At 40.0% G+C, this 15,793-nt stretch overlaps 1 protein-coding gene across 1 annotated transcript in view; it reads right to left on the reverse strand.

Moving 5' to 3' along the window:
- Positions 1-15,793, reverse strand: part of mahj (LisH and WD40 domain-containing protein mahjong) — a 212,913-nt gene that overhangs the window by 77,927 nt on the left and 119,193 nt on the right. Inside the window, exons 17-18 of the mRNA XM_071666225.1 lie at positions 6,630-6,836; positions 1,825-2,015 (exon numbers count right to left, since the gene is read on the reverse strand). Coding sequence (XP_071522326.1) covers positions 1,825-2,015; positions 6,630-6,836 — 398 coding nt within the window. The remainder of the gene's footprint in view (positions 1-1,824; positions 2,016-6,629; positions 6,837-15,793) is intronic.

Below are 15,793 nucleotides of genomic sequence, written 5' to 3' on the forward strand. Positions count from 1 at the left end.
AATGTATAGGTATGTATATGTGCGTGTGTGGGTAAGTATGTATATACATGTGTATGTGGGTGAGTTGGGCCATTCTTTCGTCTGTTTCCTTGCGCTACCTCGCTAACGCAGGAGAGAGTGACAAAGTATAATAAAAAATAAATGAATAAATAAATAAACTCCAGTGAGAAACTGCAGAAGCTGGTGTCTGAATTTGGGATAGTGTGTGAAAGGAGAAATTTCAAGAGTAAATATGAAAAAAGCAATGTTATAAGGTTCAGCATAAGAGCATGAAGAGAGAAAACTTAGAGGAAGTGAAGTGTTTAAGATACCTTACAGCAAATGGAACTATGGTAGATGAAGTGAGACAGGGTGGGTTAAGGGACAAAGGTCTTCAGTGCATTGAGGAATGCATGAAGACCTCACTGTCTTTAAGGGCGAAGATGAGTATATTTGATAGTATAGTATTCCCATCAGTTTTGTATAAATGCGAGGTGTAAGCCTTAGACAAAAAAGTAAAGAATAAGATATGGTAGGGAAGAGATGGGTGTGCCTGAAAGAGGAGTATGTATGAAAAAGCTGAAATAGTTTGGGCATATGGAGAGGATAAACAATGAAAGGATTACTAAGTGAGGATACATGTCAAAGTGGAGAAATCAATGAGGAGATGAAAAGATGGAGTGAAAGTTGCTTTGAAGGCTAGGGACCTGAATATACATGAGAGTGCAAGACATTCAAGGGATGGAGTGATGTGGTTTACAAGGGACAATGTGCTGTCAGAGAGGTGAACCAGGGTATATGAAGCAGTCAGGGGAAACACTCGAAATGTCTGTGGGGCCAGTTTGTGGATAGGGGGATCTAGTTTTGGCACAATATACACAAGAGCTAGAAATTGGATGTGAGCAACTGAAGACTTTTTTGTCAGTTCTTGGCACTAATTTGCTAATGCATGAAATGGCAAACAAAAAAATTAAATTTCACTTGTTTCTTTGTTCCTTTCTATTTCAATTTCAATACATCTTAATTTATCCCTACAATAAAATGAATATGCTGAGCATAACCATATCCTTCACTCTATCCTGGAAAACCCACATAATGATCATTGCAAAATCTGTCTTCCACATACTGTGGTGTTTTATGTGTCCAATTATTTTTCATCCAACCAGATATTTCATACCTACAGAGGCCTCATTCACCCTGGAATGGATTACTGCTGGCACATCTGGGGTAGGTCTCCTTCCACCTTTGACTTAGACTTGACGGAATAAAAACCATTATATCTTACTAACTCCCGCTATCACTTGTCTTCTACCATACCTCTCCATCTGCCATGATGCTGTGTCCCTTATTCTCCACTTTACAGTTATAGTTTTAGCCCAGACCCTCTGACCTGAACCCATGGCATGCATCCAGCTGCTGCTTCCCACAGCTTCTGTGTGAAGACCAGCCACATGAGGAATGACCATTAGGACACCATCTTTCTTCATACATTGAAAATTATAAATTCTCTTCTATCTTTTGTCTTTCCCTCTTCCTATTACCTTTCTGCCATTACTAGCCAGGTTTCAAACACCTAAGGAACTCAAAGTACTCCCTCCTGCATTCTTTCTTTTTATATCTAATAACTTACCTTTATTACATGGTGGCCATAACTGGGGCATGTTATTACTTATACCATGTTGAATTAAAAATTCTCACTCATGATCAGTCACCAAATACGTAAATTCACCCACACCTTCAATTTTCAAGCATTTGCATTTTCTAACACCTTGTTTCCTACCTCAACTTCAATAATCTACCTAGCATCAATTCTCAATCATCTTGTTGAAGAAAGAAAAAAAGTACCTGTTAATTTTAATGTGTATAGGTCCAGGACTAGATGTATTGATAACATTTGATGGGCTGGCTACTGGTGGAGGGGAAGGAGTTGCAGGTGGTGCAGCCATAGTTACCGTGGCACAGTTCACAGCAGGTGTACCCTTACACAGCATTGGTGCAAATAAGTGACGAGAACTACTGCTACCCACATGGCGATGCTGTGTCAAGATAAAAAAATATCATTAGCAAAGTGCTGTGCTTTATTTATTCAAGCTGTTTGCACCCAATCATATATGACGGCAATTATATGAGATGTGCCAAGCAGTCATAGGAAGATATATCTCATCAAGAACTGTCAAAGGAAAATATGTCTCATCAAGGGCACCTGTATCCTCTTTATAATTCAGTTTCACTAGCTACACTCCTAATGAAGTCCATTTAGGGATATATTTATTATCATCAACTCCACTCCCATTTTTAAAGAATAGATTCTGAAAATACTGGCATGTAACTTTAATGGGAAGTGATTTTGAGGACATGGGCTTGCTAACCCTGCAAGTTATTAAAAGGAGCAGGAATACTCAATTCCCTGTGGCACACTTCCTATTTTGCTACCCTAGGGATATTTCACATATCTTAAACATTAGAAAATTTTCAAAAACTCCTCTCCATCCAGTCTTGAGTGAGAGAAATTTCTGGCTTGATTCCTTCCATCCCTTTTCATTAGATCACTGGTTTTGCAGTTTAATCAATAATTTACAGGTTTCTCTTATAGCTGTTTAGTTTGCAATAACAAACTGTCAGTGATTTTTTTCAAACTTCCAAGAGGTGGTCTTTTTTCTTTTATTTCAAACTATTCGCCATTTCCCGTGTTAGCGAGGTAGCGTTAAGAACAGAGGACTGGGCCTTGGAGGGAATATCCTCACCTGGCCCCCTTCTCTGTTCCTTGTTTTGGAAAATTAAAAAAAAAACGAGAGGGGAAGATTTCCAGCCCCCCGCTCCCTCCCCTTTTAGTCGCCTTCTACGACACGCAGGGAATACGTGGGAAGTATTCTTTCTCCCCTATCCCCTATTCCCACGTTAGCGAGGTAGCGTTAAGAACAGATAATGACACTTATTCTGCAACTTAAAAGAAGCGATGAAGGAGAATGCAGACAATTAAGGTGGGTAAAAGACTTTGAAGATTACCATATAACATATGGAAAGTAACTACTCAAGTCATAAATCTAAGAAAAAATTATGGGAATTTTAATAAAATTGGAGAACCTTCTAAAAAAAAAAAAAGATGATCAAATAAATAGTTCATGACAAGGGAGAACATTTTCTCTTCAAAGGAAGAGCAAAGGAATGTTTCCTCAAACCAAAAACTGTATATAAGATCAAATAACTTTTAGGTATTCAGAGATCATATAAAGGGTCAACATGATTATAAGGAAGAAAATTCTGGAAATTCAGCCAAAGGGAAAGCTGATACTTTTAACATTATCAACTGCAATATTATCCTATACTTTAATAAGTATGTACAGCAGATTTATTTCCTCAGTTATACTTTTTGTCATGCAATGAAAAAATTGGAGTGAAAACTTATATAGCAAACTTTCCATGATAAGGGCCTCCAAGAATAGAAAATTTTCCAGTCCAAATAATATCCAATAACCTACCAACAGATACTCTCTACCCTAACTCATAAATCATTCAACATTAACAACTTCAAGCAATCTCTGATTAAACCACTAATAAGATCACTGACCAAAACACTATAATTTGGGTTATGTGAGTTCTTTTGTCTACTTTTGATCTTCCTGTATTCAGTCTGCTTAAAATTTCATTTTTTTTTTCCTTTTTTACCTTGATATAGATAGCTGTCTGGACCACCCCATACTCCTGATGAAGTCCAGCAGCTCAAAAAATGCTCTAATTTTTTCGGAATATCAATGTTTTGCATCTTGGTTACCAACTCAACTTACACTTTTCACTAATAAGTACCACCACTTTGTTCATTACAATGTAATCTCTGAGGTACCTACAACACTAAGACTAACTCTAGTCCTAGTGTTTTCCCTCACTTGCACTAAACAGATGATCTCTTTATCATCCTTGAGAAGAGTAGACCTTGCCCCCAATATGCACAGGCCCAAATAGCAGTTTCAACATGCATATTTCATTGTCTGTAACCAGTTTCAGAAAGCATAGATCAAGTTTCATGCATAATAGTCCTCATCAAGCCCACTACAATGGCCCACAGGAGAGACTTTTGATTTAGGGCCTCTTTAAGTATTCCCTCCCTTTATCCTACCCCAACCCCTTCAAAACCCAATATTTTTCTTTCTGTCAAAATGTTCCAATAAACTGTTCTTGTTTCTGCCATTTCAGTACTTCCAAATTTCTGCTACACTACAAAGACCTACAATAAGAGTCAAAACGCCATACCTCAGGATATACTGTCTTATCATAAGCATGGCCACATCTGAGGGAAAAATAATACAGTGTGGGAAAGGTGCTAATGCATGAAGTGGCAAACAAGTAAGGAAAATGGAACCATGGAAGTAAAAGTGACTAATAGGGTGGGGGAGGGGCGAAAATTCTGGGAACACTGAAAAATGTATGGAAAGAGAGAGAAAGTTATCTGAGAGGGTAAAAATGAGTGTTTAAAGGAATAGTAGTTCCAAAAATATTACATGAATATCAGGCATGGGCTATATATATGGGTGTGCAAAGAAAGATGGATGTTTTGGAAATTAACTGTTTGATTGAAAAAGTAATGAAAGGATAAAAGAGATGTATGGCAATAAACAGTGTGGTTATGAGAGCTAAACAGGTTGTGCTGAAGTAGTTTGGATATATGGAGAAAATGAGTGAGAAAGGTTGACAAAGAGGATATATGTGTGAGAAGTGGAATAAACAAGGAGAACAGGGAGGTCAAACTGAAGATGGAAGAATGGATTGAAAAAGATTTTGAGTGGTCAGGGCCTAAACGTGCAGGAGGGTGAAAGGCATGCACAGGATACAGTGAACTGGGGTCAACATGCTCTCTATAGACTAAACCAAGGAATGTGCAGTGTCTCAGGTAAACCATGGAAAGTTCTGTGGGGCAAGGTCATGGATAGAGAGCTATGGTTTCTGTGCATTACACATGACAGCTAGAGAATGGAAGTGAGCAGGGAAATGGAGATCAGGTATAAAAAAAAAATACCTAGAAAGAATAAAATGGTCTTAATTAGGTAATTCAGCTGTATGAGGATTCCCAGCTTAAATGAAAATAAACTATGGTGTCACTTCCACTGCTGATCATCCTTTTGCAGTTCTGGATATACAGCAACCATTTGGAAACAAACCCCTAAAAGCATTCACATTCCCAGCACACACACCCAACATGCAACAGCACAAAGTACACAACCTAAACCATGACAAACTTCCTCTTGACACTCTACAGAACCCCATTCACACACTGTAATCTTAATGCTTTACACCAATGGTGTCAAAAGCAATCACAGCGAAGTGCTCATTCTACTCCAAGAACACATCACATACACACTAGCAACCAAGGAATCAGACTCACATCCAAACCCACCTTCCCTCCCTTCAGTAATTACTCATCATGGAGACAAGACAGGCAACAAGGGCTTGGAGGATGACTCATAACATACTCAACCAATGAAAAATTACAAACAATTACAACTCTTAAAATACTGCCCATAAAAATAAATTTTTTCAACACTTACTATGATATAAAAAGCACTTATATGCCTCTCCTCACTATCTGCCATCATCAATACAATCCCTAAGTACAAAACCCAAACAAAACATTACACTAATGAGAAGATGAAGTGTGGCTGGCAAGTCTAGGATGATCCCCCTCACCATGAGTTAAGGTGGAAGGACATGGTGATCCGTTTTTGTTTCACACTCCACTTTTGTTCCGTAAGCACGCACAGCATAAGGGTTGAATAACACTGATACAAATAAAATGATGCACTATGCACAGCACTGTAAATGATAAATTATAGTCAAAATATGCTTGGAATTCTAGCTTTTCACCATAACTTATTACTTAAGGTCTCCATCACCCGTGTTACATCTATGAAAATGAGGTGCAACTGTAATCTCTTCCATGCAACCATACAAAAGTTGGATGCAAGGGTGGTGTGGATACAAGTGGAAGAGTTTCTTGCTGCCTTTTCCTTCCCTTCTCCCAAGAAATTTTTTTTTTTCTTTTTTACATTTCACCTGTTACTCTTCTTTACTGTCCTAATATAGTTAGATATGATGATAAGTATTCCTCTTCACTTTGATCATCCAGTGATCTTCATATTTTCTGTCGAGTCCCTGTATGCAGCATGGATGTGGACCTACAATGGTGATGGTAGGGGTTCTGAAGTTTTTTTTCACTAGCCTGGCAACAGAAGAGACTATAAGCCACTAAGAGTTAGACAAATCATCTGGATATTCAAATAGAGAAGGTAAAGCTAAACTAGTATATGATGCTGGTCACCATTCTTGTATATATTATACAAGGCTGGGTGTCATTTAAGTCTCAGTCAAGATCTACCAGATGCTCATGCATCTATATTTACCTTTAAGCAATACATTTCAACCCATGAACTTTACCTACTTTGCAGACCATTCACCTCATTCCTACACCAACCAAGAAAAATACTGATCCATATATCACTAACACACTTTCTCATTACCTGCCATCTGAAACCCCTCATACACTGCTCATCCAGCATAAAATCCATCATATTCTTGATAGAATGAGTAGTCTTTTCAACCTGTTTTCTTTACACCTTTAACAATTACAGCCTTAAGAGACATCTTATAGAAATACTTACTGATCTTACAGGAGGTGGAGTAACCATATTTCTATTGTGGGATGCCATAAGATTATGTGGGACTGTGGCTGGAAGGGGTGGAAGGTGAGCTGCTTGCTGAAGTGCTACTGCCACTGCTTCATAGCCTTCATGAGCTAGGTAGGTCTGTATTAGCTGTAGCAACTGTTTCTTATTGTAATTTATTCTTGTCTGTGCCACCACATCTGCCTGTAAGATATAAAACAGCAATTCTCTGAAAAGCTGTAATAAATGAAATGCTTGGGTGAGAATATATGATCAGAAATGGAGCAAATGTATGACATTGTTTAAGGGATATTTTAATGAGTCTAAATCAACTTCTTAGAATGTGAAAAACAGAGGAGAGACAGGGAAAAAATTATTAATCTTCTATCTTTAACTCCATTCCCATCTACATAAGGTGGATTAGGTGAGTACAGCCACTCAATTCAATCACACATGCCCTTTACTTACATCCACTGTGTTAAGGAACACATTAGTTTCCATATCAATATGAGACCACCTTCATTTTTTTTAATCTGCCCACTATGATGATTCAAGTAAGACTAACACTTTCATTCACATCTCCACCATCACACTTAAACTAACATAACTGTAGAAAATCAAAAGTAATTTCTCTGGCATCCTCATCTCTAACTGCAATAAGTCCAATCACAGTACATCAGTGTTACAATTATCTGTGAGACAGGGATTGAGGAATCTTGTGATTCTCAGTTTCAAAAATGTCAGTTCCATGACTTTCAATTAAACACGTTTAGGGACCACAGGCCCTAATAAAACCAAACATTACTCTTTAAAACCTTAACCACGAAAATACATACACAAATCTTAAACCCATAATACATACATAGAGTATAGTACATGCATTCAGATAAATAATGGGAAAAATGGGCAGAAGTGATAGAATTACGATCTATCACAAGAATGCCAGTGATTACCTTCAGTTCAAAACATTAAAATTATACTCAGGGAATGGTACAGTAAACTGTATTTTTCATATATTTCTTCTTAACAGTTCTCTTCATTAGGTTATAACCAAATGTATTAACTAAGAACTATCTATGTATTCAGCAAAATAAGTGGTACCCACCATGTGAATGCTTCAGTTTAAAACATTTAACATCTCAGTAGATGATAATATAAACTATTTTTTCTTATATTCTTACAAAATTTTCTTCAGTATATTCTCACCTACTGCATGAATTGATAATTATTTTGCTACTCAAAACAATAATGGAGAAAATGGGTAGTATATGAAGAACTAACAAGCTCTTCCCAGGGAAACAAACCTGTAAAGGCACTATCAGACTACCCTGGTGGTGAGTGAGAGAAAAGTTGGTCCTAGCCAAGAGATGGATGCCCCCCTGGCTGATCCCTTACATCAGAAAGTTTTATTTGTGACTCTCCAATTAATTGGGGCTAATTTAGGTATTCATGATTTACAAAAATCTAATAATTAAATTGCAAAACACCTGTATATCCACCTATCTCTTCCACAGTTAAATCTTCTCCTTGTACCTTTTACAAAACTAGCTTAAATAATCCTGACCATATATCTTACATAACCATACCATTTTAGCACAATCACAGCATCTGGGGTGTACGCCATAATGTTTTTTGTTTGTTTGTTTACTACAGGAGGAGTGTGTTACATAAATTCTTGAATCACCCATCCCAGCCATGAGGTAAAATCTAGAGCCATTAATGCATGTAAAGGCAAACCATGTATTGTTACCATATGCTAAAGCCAAAATGATGTAAAGGTAGCCTGTAATGTAATAATCTGTGAAGCTGTGACAGTTACAAGATAAGTGATATTAATGACGAAAACCCATAGGGATAGTGGAGACTCTTTTGTCATTGTGACCTCCTTGATGGGAGTTCTTGAGGTGAACAGGCATCAGATTGATAGAGAGGTTGATATACTGCATAATAATCCTAGGGTGCTTATGCCTAACAACAGAGTAGCTTAAGTTAGAGAATGGACTGCATGCATAAACATTTTACCAGGTGGATTGCGTGTCACTTTATACATAAAATCATCTCTGGGGATAGGAGAGAAAGAATATTGCCCATGTATTCCTTGTGTGTCATAAGACTAGAAAACCTCCCTTCCTGTGTTACTTTGCAATAGAGGGAAAAGTGCAAGAAGCAAGTGAGGCACTTTGACTCTACGGCTCAAGTCATCAGTTCCTGACACCACCATGCTTATGTGGGAAATGCTAGGAAGTGCTAGGAAAAGACAACAAAGGCCCCATTTGTTCACACTCAGTCTCTAGCTGTCATGTATAATGCACCGAAACCACAGCTCCCTTTCCATGTCCAGGCCCCACAGAACTTTCCATGGCTTACCCCAGACACTTCACGTGCCCTAGTTCAATCCATTGACAGCACGTCGACCCCGGTATACCACATCATTCCAATTCACTCTATTCCTTGCCCGCCTTTCACCCTCCTGCATCTTCCAGCCCTGATCAGTTGGAAGATTTTTCACTCCATCTTTCCACCTCCAATTTGGTCTCCCACTTCTCGTTCCCTCCACTTCTGACACATATATCCTCTGTTAATCTTTCCTCACTCATTCTCTCCATGTGACCAAACCATTTCAAAACACCCCCTTCTGCTCTCTCAACCACACTCTTTTTATTACCACATCACTCTTACCCTTTCATTACTTACTCGATCAAACCACCTCACACCACATATTGTCCTCAAACATCTCATTTCCAGCACATCCACCCTCCTCTGCACAACTCTATTTATAGCCCATGCCTCACAACCATATAACATTGTTCCTTCAAACATACCCATTTTTGCTTTCCAAGATAACGTCTCGACTTCCACACATTTTTCAACGCTCCCAGAACTTTCGCCCCCTCCCCCACTCTATGATTCACTTCCGCTTCCATGGTTCCATCTGCTGCCAAATCCACTCCTAGATATCTAAGCCACTCCACTTCCTCCAGTTTTTCTCCACTCAAACTTACCTCCCAATTGACTTGTCCCTCAACCCTACTGTACCTAATAACCTTGCTCTTATTCACATTTACTCTCAGCTTTCTTCTTTCACACACTTTACCAAACTCAGTCACCAGCTTCTGCAGTTTCTCACCCGAATCAGCCACCAGTGCTGTATCATCAGCGAACAACAACTGACTCACTTCCCAAGCTCTCTCATCCACAACAGACTGCATACTTGCCCCTCTTTCTAAAACTCTTGCATTCACCTCTCTAACAACCCCATCCATAAACAAATCAAACAACCATGGAGACATCACCCATCCCTGCCGCAAACCGACATTCACTGCGAACCAATCACTTTCCTCTCTTCCTACTCGTACACATACCTTACATCCTCGACAAAAACTTTTCACAGCTTCTAACAATTTGCCTCCCACACCATATATTCTTAATACCTTCCACAGAGCATCTCTATCAACTCTATCATATGCCTTCTCCAGATCCATAAATGCTACATACAAATCCATTTGCTTTTCTAAGTATTTCTCACATACATTCTTCAAAGCAAACACCTGATCCACACATCCTCTACCACTTCTGAAACCACACTGCTCTTCCCCAATCTGATGCTCTGTACATACCTTCACCCTCTCAATCAATAGCCTCCCATATAATTTCCCAGGAATACTCAACAAACTAATACGTCTGTAATTTGAGCATTCACCTTTATCCCCTTTACCTTTGTACAATGGCACTATGCAAGCATTCTGCCAATCCTCAGGCACCTCACCATGAGTCATACATACATTAAATAACCTTACCAACCAGTCAACAATAGTGTCACCCCCTTTTTTAATAAATTCCATTGCAATACCATCCAAACTCACTGCCTTGCCGGCTTTTACTACCTCTTCTCTGTTTACCAAATCATTCTCCCTAACCCTCTCACTTTGCACAACACCTCGACCAAATTATCCTATATCTGCCACTCTATCATCAAACACATTCAACAAACCTTCAAAATACTCACTCCATCTCCTTCTCACATCACCACTACTTGTTATCACCTCCCCATTAACCCCCTTCACTGAGGTTCCCATTTGTTCCCTTGTCTTACGCACTTTATTTACCTCCTTCCAAAACATCTTTTTATTCTCCCTAAAATTTAATGTTACTCTCTCACCCCAACTCTCATTTGCCCTCTTTTTCACCTCTTGCACCTTTCTCTTGACCTCCTGCCTCTTTCTTTTATACATCTCCCACTCATTTGCATTATTCCCCTGCAAAAATCATCCAAAAGCCTCTCTCTCTCTTCTCTTTCACTAATAATCTTACTTCTTCATCCCACCACTCAATACCCTTTCTAATCTGCCCACCTCTGACGCTTCTCATGCCACAAGCATCTTCTGCACAAGCCATCACTGCTTCCCTAAATGCATCCCATTCCTCCCCCATTCCCCTTACCTCCTTTGTTCTCACCTTTTTCCATTCTGTACTCAGTCTCTCCTAGTACTTCCTCACACAACCTTCCCAAGCTCACTTACTCTCACCACTCTCTTCACCCCAACATTCTCTCTTCTGAAAACTTCTACAAAGCTTCACCTTCGCCTCCACAAGATAATGATCAAACATCCCTCCAGTTGCACCTCTCAGCACATTAACATCCAAAAGTCTCTCTTTCGCGCACCTGTCAATTAACACGTAATCCAATAATGCTCTCTGGCCATCTCTCCTACTTACATACGTATACTTATGTATATCTCTCTTTTCAAACCAGGTATTCCCAATCACCAGTCCTTTTTCAGCACATAAATATACAAGCTCTTCACCATTTCCATTTACAACACTGAACACCCCATGTACACCAATTATTCCCTCAACTGCCACATTACTCACCTTTGCATTCAAATCACCTATCACTATAACCCAGTCTCGTGGATCAAAACTACTAACTTACTCACTCAGCTGCTCCCGAAACACTTGCCTCTCATGATCTTTTTTCTCATGGCCAGGTGCATACGCACCAATAATCACCCATCTCTCTCCATCCACTTCAAGTTTTACCCATATCAATCTAGAGTTTACTTTCTTGCACTCTATCACATACTCCCACCACTCCTGTTTCAGGAGTAGTGCTACTCCTTCCTTTGCTTTTTTCTTCTCACCAACCCCTGACTTTACTCCCAAGACATTCCCAAATATATATATATATATTTCATTTATCTATATATTTACTATACTTTGTCGCTGTCTCCTGCGTTAGCGAGATAGCGCAATGAAACAGATGAAAGAATGGCCCAACCCACCCACATAAACATGTATATACATATCCCTGGGGATAGGGGAGAAAGAATACTTTCAACGCATTCCCCATGTGTCATAGAAGGAGACTAAACGGGATGGGAGCGAGGGGCTAGAAACCCTCCCCTCCTCGTATTTTAACTTTTTAAAAGGGGAGGGATATATATATATATATTTATTTTTATTATTTTTACCATACATATTCGCCATTTCCTGCATTGGCAAGGTAACGTTAAGAAAAGAGGACTGAACCTTAGAGGGAAAATCCTCACTTGGCCGCCTTCTCTGTTCCTTCTTTTGGAAAATTTAAAAAATGGGAGGGGACGATCTCCAGCACCACGCTCCCTCCCCTTTTCATCGCCATCTATAATATGCAGGGAATACATGGGAAGTATTCTTTCTCCCCTATCCCTAAGGATATTTTAATTATTCATAACACTTAATTGCTGTTTCTCTTGTCAAGCGAGGTAGCACCAGGTAATAGATGAAGAATGGCCCATCTACTCATATACACATATATAGAAATAAACGTCCATATACGCACAAATATATATTTATTTATTTTATTTTGCTTTGTTGCTGTCTCCCGCATCAGCAAGGTAGCGCAGGGAAACAGACGAAAGAATGGCCCAACCCATCCACATACACATGTATATACATACACGTCCACACACGCAAATATACATACCTATACATCTCAACATATACATATATATACACACACAGACATATACATATAATACATATAAACACATGTACATAATGTCAATGGATTGAATCAGGGCATGTGAAGCGTCTGGGGTAAACCATGGAAGGTTCTGTGGGGCTTGGATGTGGAAAGGGAGCTGTGGTTTCGGGCATTATTGCAGGACAGCTAGAGACTGAGTGTGAACGAATGGGGCCTTTGTTGTCTTTTCCTAGCGCTACCTCGCACACATGAGGGGAGAGGGGAATGTTATTCCATGTGTGGCGAGGTGGCGATGGGAATGAATAAAGGCAGACAGTGTGAATTGTGTGCATGTGTATATATGTATGTGTCTGTGTGTGTATATATATGTGTACATTCAGATGTATGGGTATGTATATTTGCGTGTGTGTATATACATGTGTATGGGGGTGGGTGGGGCCATTTCTTTCGTCTGTTTCCTTGCGCTACCTCGCAAACGCGGGAGACAGCGACAAAGCAAAATAACATAATTCATACTGTCTGCCTTTATTCATTCCCATCGCTACCTCACCACACATCAAATAACAACCCCCTCCCCCCTCATGTGTGAGAGGTAGCACTAGGAAAAGACAACAAAGGCCACATTCGTTCACACTCAGTCACTAGCTGTCATGTAATAATGCACCAAAACCACAGCTCCCTTTCCACATCCAGGCCCCACAGAACTTTCCATGGTTTACCCCAGACATTTCACATGCCCTGGTTCAATCCATTGACAGCACATCGACCCCGGTATACCACATTGTTCCAATTCACTCTATTCCTTGTACACCTTTTACCCTCCTGCATGTTCAGACCCCGATCACTCAAAATCTTTTTCACTCCATTTTTCCACCTAAAATTTGGTCTCCCACTTCTCCTCGTTCCCTCCACCTCTGACACATATATCCTCTTTGTCAATCTTTCCTCACTCATTCTCTCCATGTGACCAAACCATTTCAAAACACCCTCTTTTGCTCTCTCAACAACACTCTTTTTATTACCACACATCTCTCTTACCCTATTATTACTTACTCAATCAAACCACCTCACACCACATATTGTCCTCAAACATCTCATTTCCAGCACATCCACCCTCCTGCGTGCAACTCTATCCATAGCCCATGCCTCACAACCATACAACATTGTTGGAACCACTATTCCTTCAAACATACCCATTTTTGCTTTCTGAGATAATGTTCTCGACTTCCACACATTCTTCAAGGGTCCCAGAATTTTCTCCCCCTCCCCCTCCCCCACCCTATGATTCACTTCCGCTTCCATGGTTCCATCCGCTGCCAAATCCACTCCCAGATATCTAAAACACTTCACTTCCTCCAGTTTTTCTCCATTCAAACTTACCTCCCAATCATCCCTGGGGATAGGGGAGAAAGGATATTTCCCACACATTCCTCATGTGTCGTAGGAGGCGACTAAAGGGGACGGGAGTGGGGGGGCTAGAAACCCTCCCCTCCTTGTATTTCAACTTTCTAAAAGGGGAAACGGAAGAAGGAGTCACGCGGGGAGTGCTCATCCTCCTTGAAGGTTCAGATTGGGGTGTCGAAATGTGTGTGGATGTAACCAAGATGAGAAAAAAGGAGAGATAGGTAGGTAGTATGTTTGAGGAAAGGAACCTGGATGTTTTGGCTCTGAGTAAAACGAAGCTCAAGGGTAAAGGGGAAGAGTGGTTTGGGAATGTCTTGGGAGTAAAGTCAGGGGTTAGTGAGAGGACAAGAGCAAGGGAAGGAGTAGCACTATTCCTGAAACAGGAGTGGTGGGAGTGTGATAGAATGTAAGAAAGTAAACTCTAGATTGATATGGGTAAAACTGAAAGTTCATGGAGAGAGATGGGTGATTATTGGTGCATATGCACCTGGGCATGAGAAGAAAGATCATGAGAGGCAAGTGTTTTGGGAGCAGCTGAATGAGTGTGTTAGTGGTTTTGATGCAAGACACCAGGTTATAGTGATGGGTGATTTGAATGCAAAGGTGAGTAATGTGGCAGTTGAGGGAATAATTGGTATACATGGGGTGTTCAGTGTTGTAAATGGAAATGGTGAAGAGCTTGTACATTTATGTGCTGAAAAAGGACTGGTGATTGGGAATACCTGGTTTACAAAGAGAGATATACATAAGTATACGTATGTAAGTATGTAAGTAGGAGAGATGACCAGAGGTGGTCGAGGTGGTGTGCAAAGTGAGAGGGTTAGGGAAAATTATTTGGTAAACAGAGAAGAGGTAGTAAAAGCTTTGTGGAAGATGAAAGCTGGCAAGGCAGCGGGTTTGGATGTTACTGCAGTGGAATTTATATATGAAAAAAAAAAGGGGGTGACTGTATTGACTGGTTGGTTATTTAATGTATGTATGATTCATGGTGAGGTGCCTGAGGATTGGCGGAATGCTTGCATAGTGCCATTGTACAAAGGCAAAGGGGACAAAGGTGAGAGCTCAAATTACAGAGGTATAAGTTTGTTGAGTATTCCTGGTAAATTATATGGGAGGGTATTGATTGAGAGGGTGAGGCATGTACAGAGCATCAGATTGGGGAAGAGCAGTGTGGTTTCAGAAGTGGTAGAGGATGTGTGGATCAGGTGTTTGCTTTGAAGAATGTATGTGAGAAATACTTAGAAAAGCAAATGGTTTGTATGTAGCATTTATGGATCTGGAGAAGGCATATAATAGAGTTGATAGAGATGCTCTGTGGAAGGTATTAAGAATATATGGTGTGGGAGGCAAGTTCTTAGAAGCAGTGAAAAGTTTTTATCGAGGATGTAAGGCATGTGTACGTGTAGAAAGAGAGGAAAGTTATTGGTTCTCAGTGAATGTAGGTTTGCGGCAGGGGTGTGTGATGTCTCCATGGTTGTTTAATTTCTTTATGGATGGGGTTGTTAGGGAGGTGAATGCAAGAGTTTTGGAAAGAGGGGCAAGTATGCAGTCTGTTGTGGATGAGAGAGCTTGGGAAGTGAGTCAGTTGTTGTTCGCTGATGATACAGCGCTGGTGGCTGATTCAGGTGAGAAACTGCAGAAGCTGGTGACTGAGTTTGGTAAAGTGTGTGAAAGAAGTAAGTTGAGAGTAAATGTGAATAAGAGCAAGGTTATTAGGTACAGTAGGGTTGAGGGTCAAGTCACATATGCATATCAGCATATATATGCATATACATACACATACACACACATA

Source organism: Panulirus ornatus, chromosome 11, assembly GCF_036320965.1.
Source record: "Panulirus ornatus isolate Po-2019 chromosome 11, ASM3632096v1, whole genome shotgun sequence".
Lineage (NCBI taxonomy): Eukaryota > Metazoa > Arthropoda > Malacostraca > Decapoda > Palinuridae > Panulirus > Panulirus ornatus.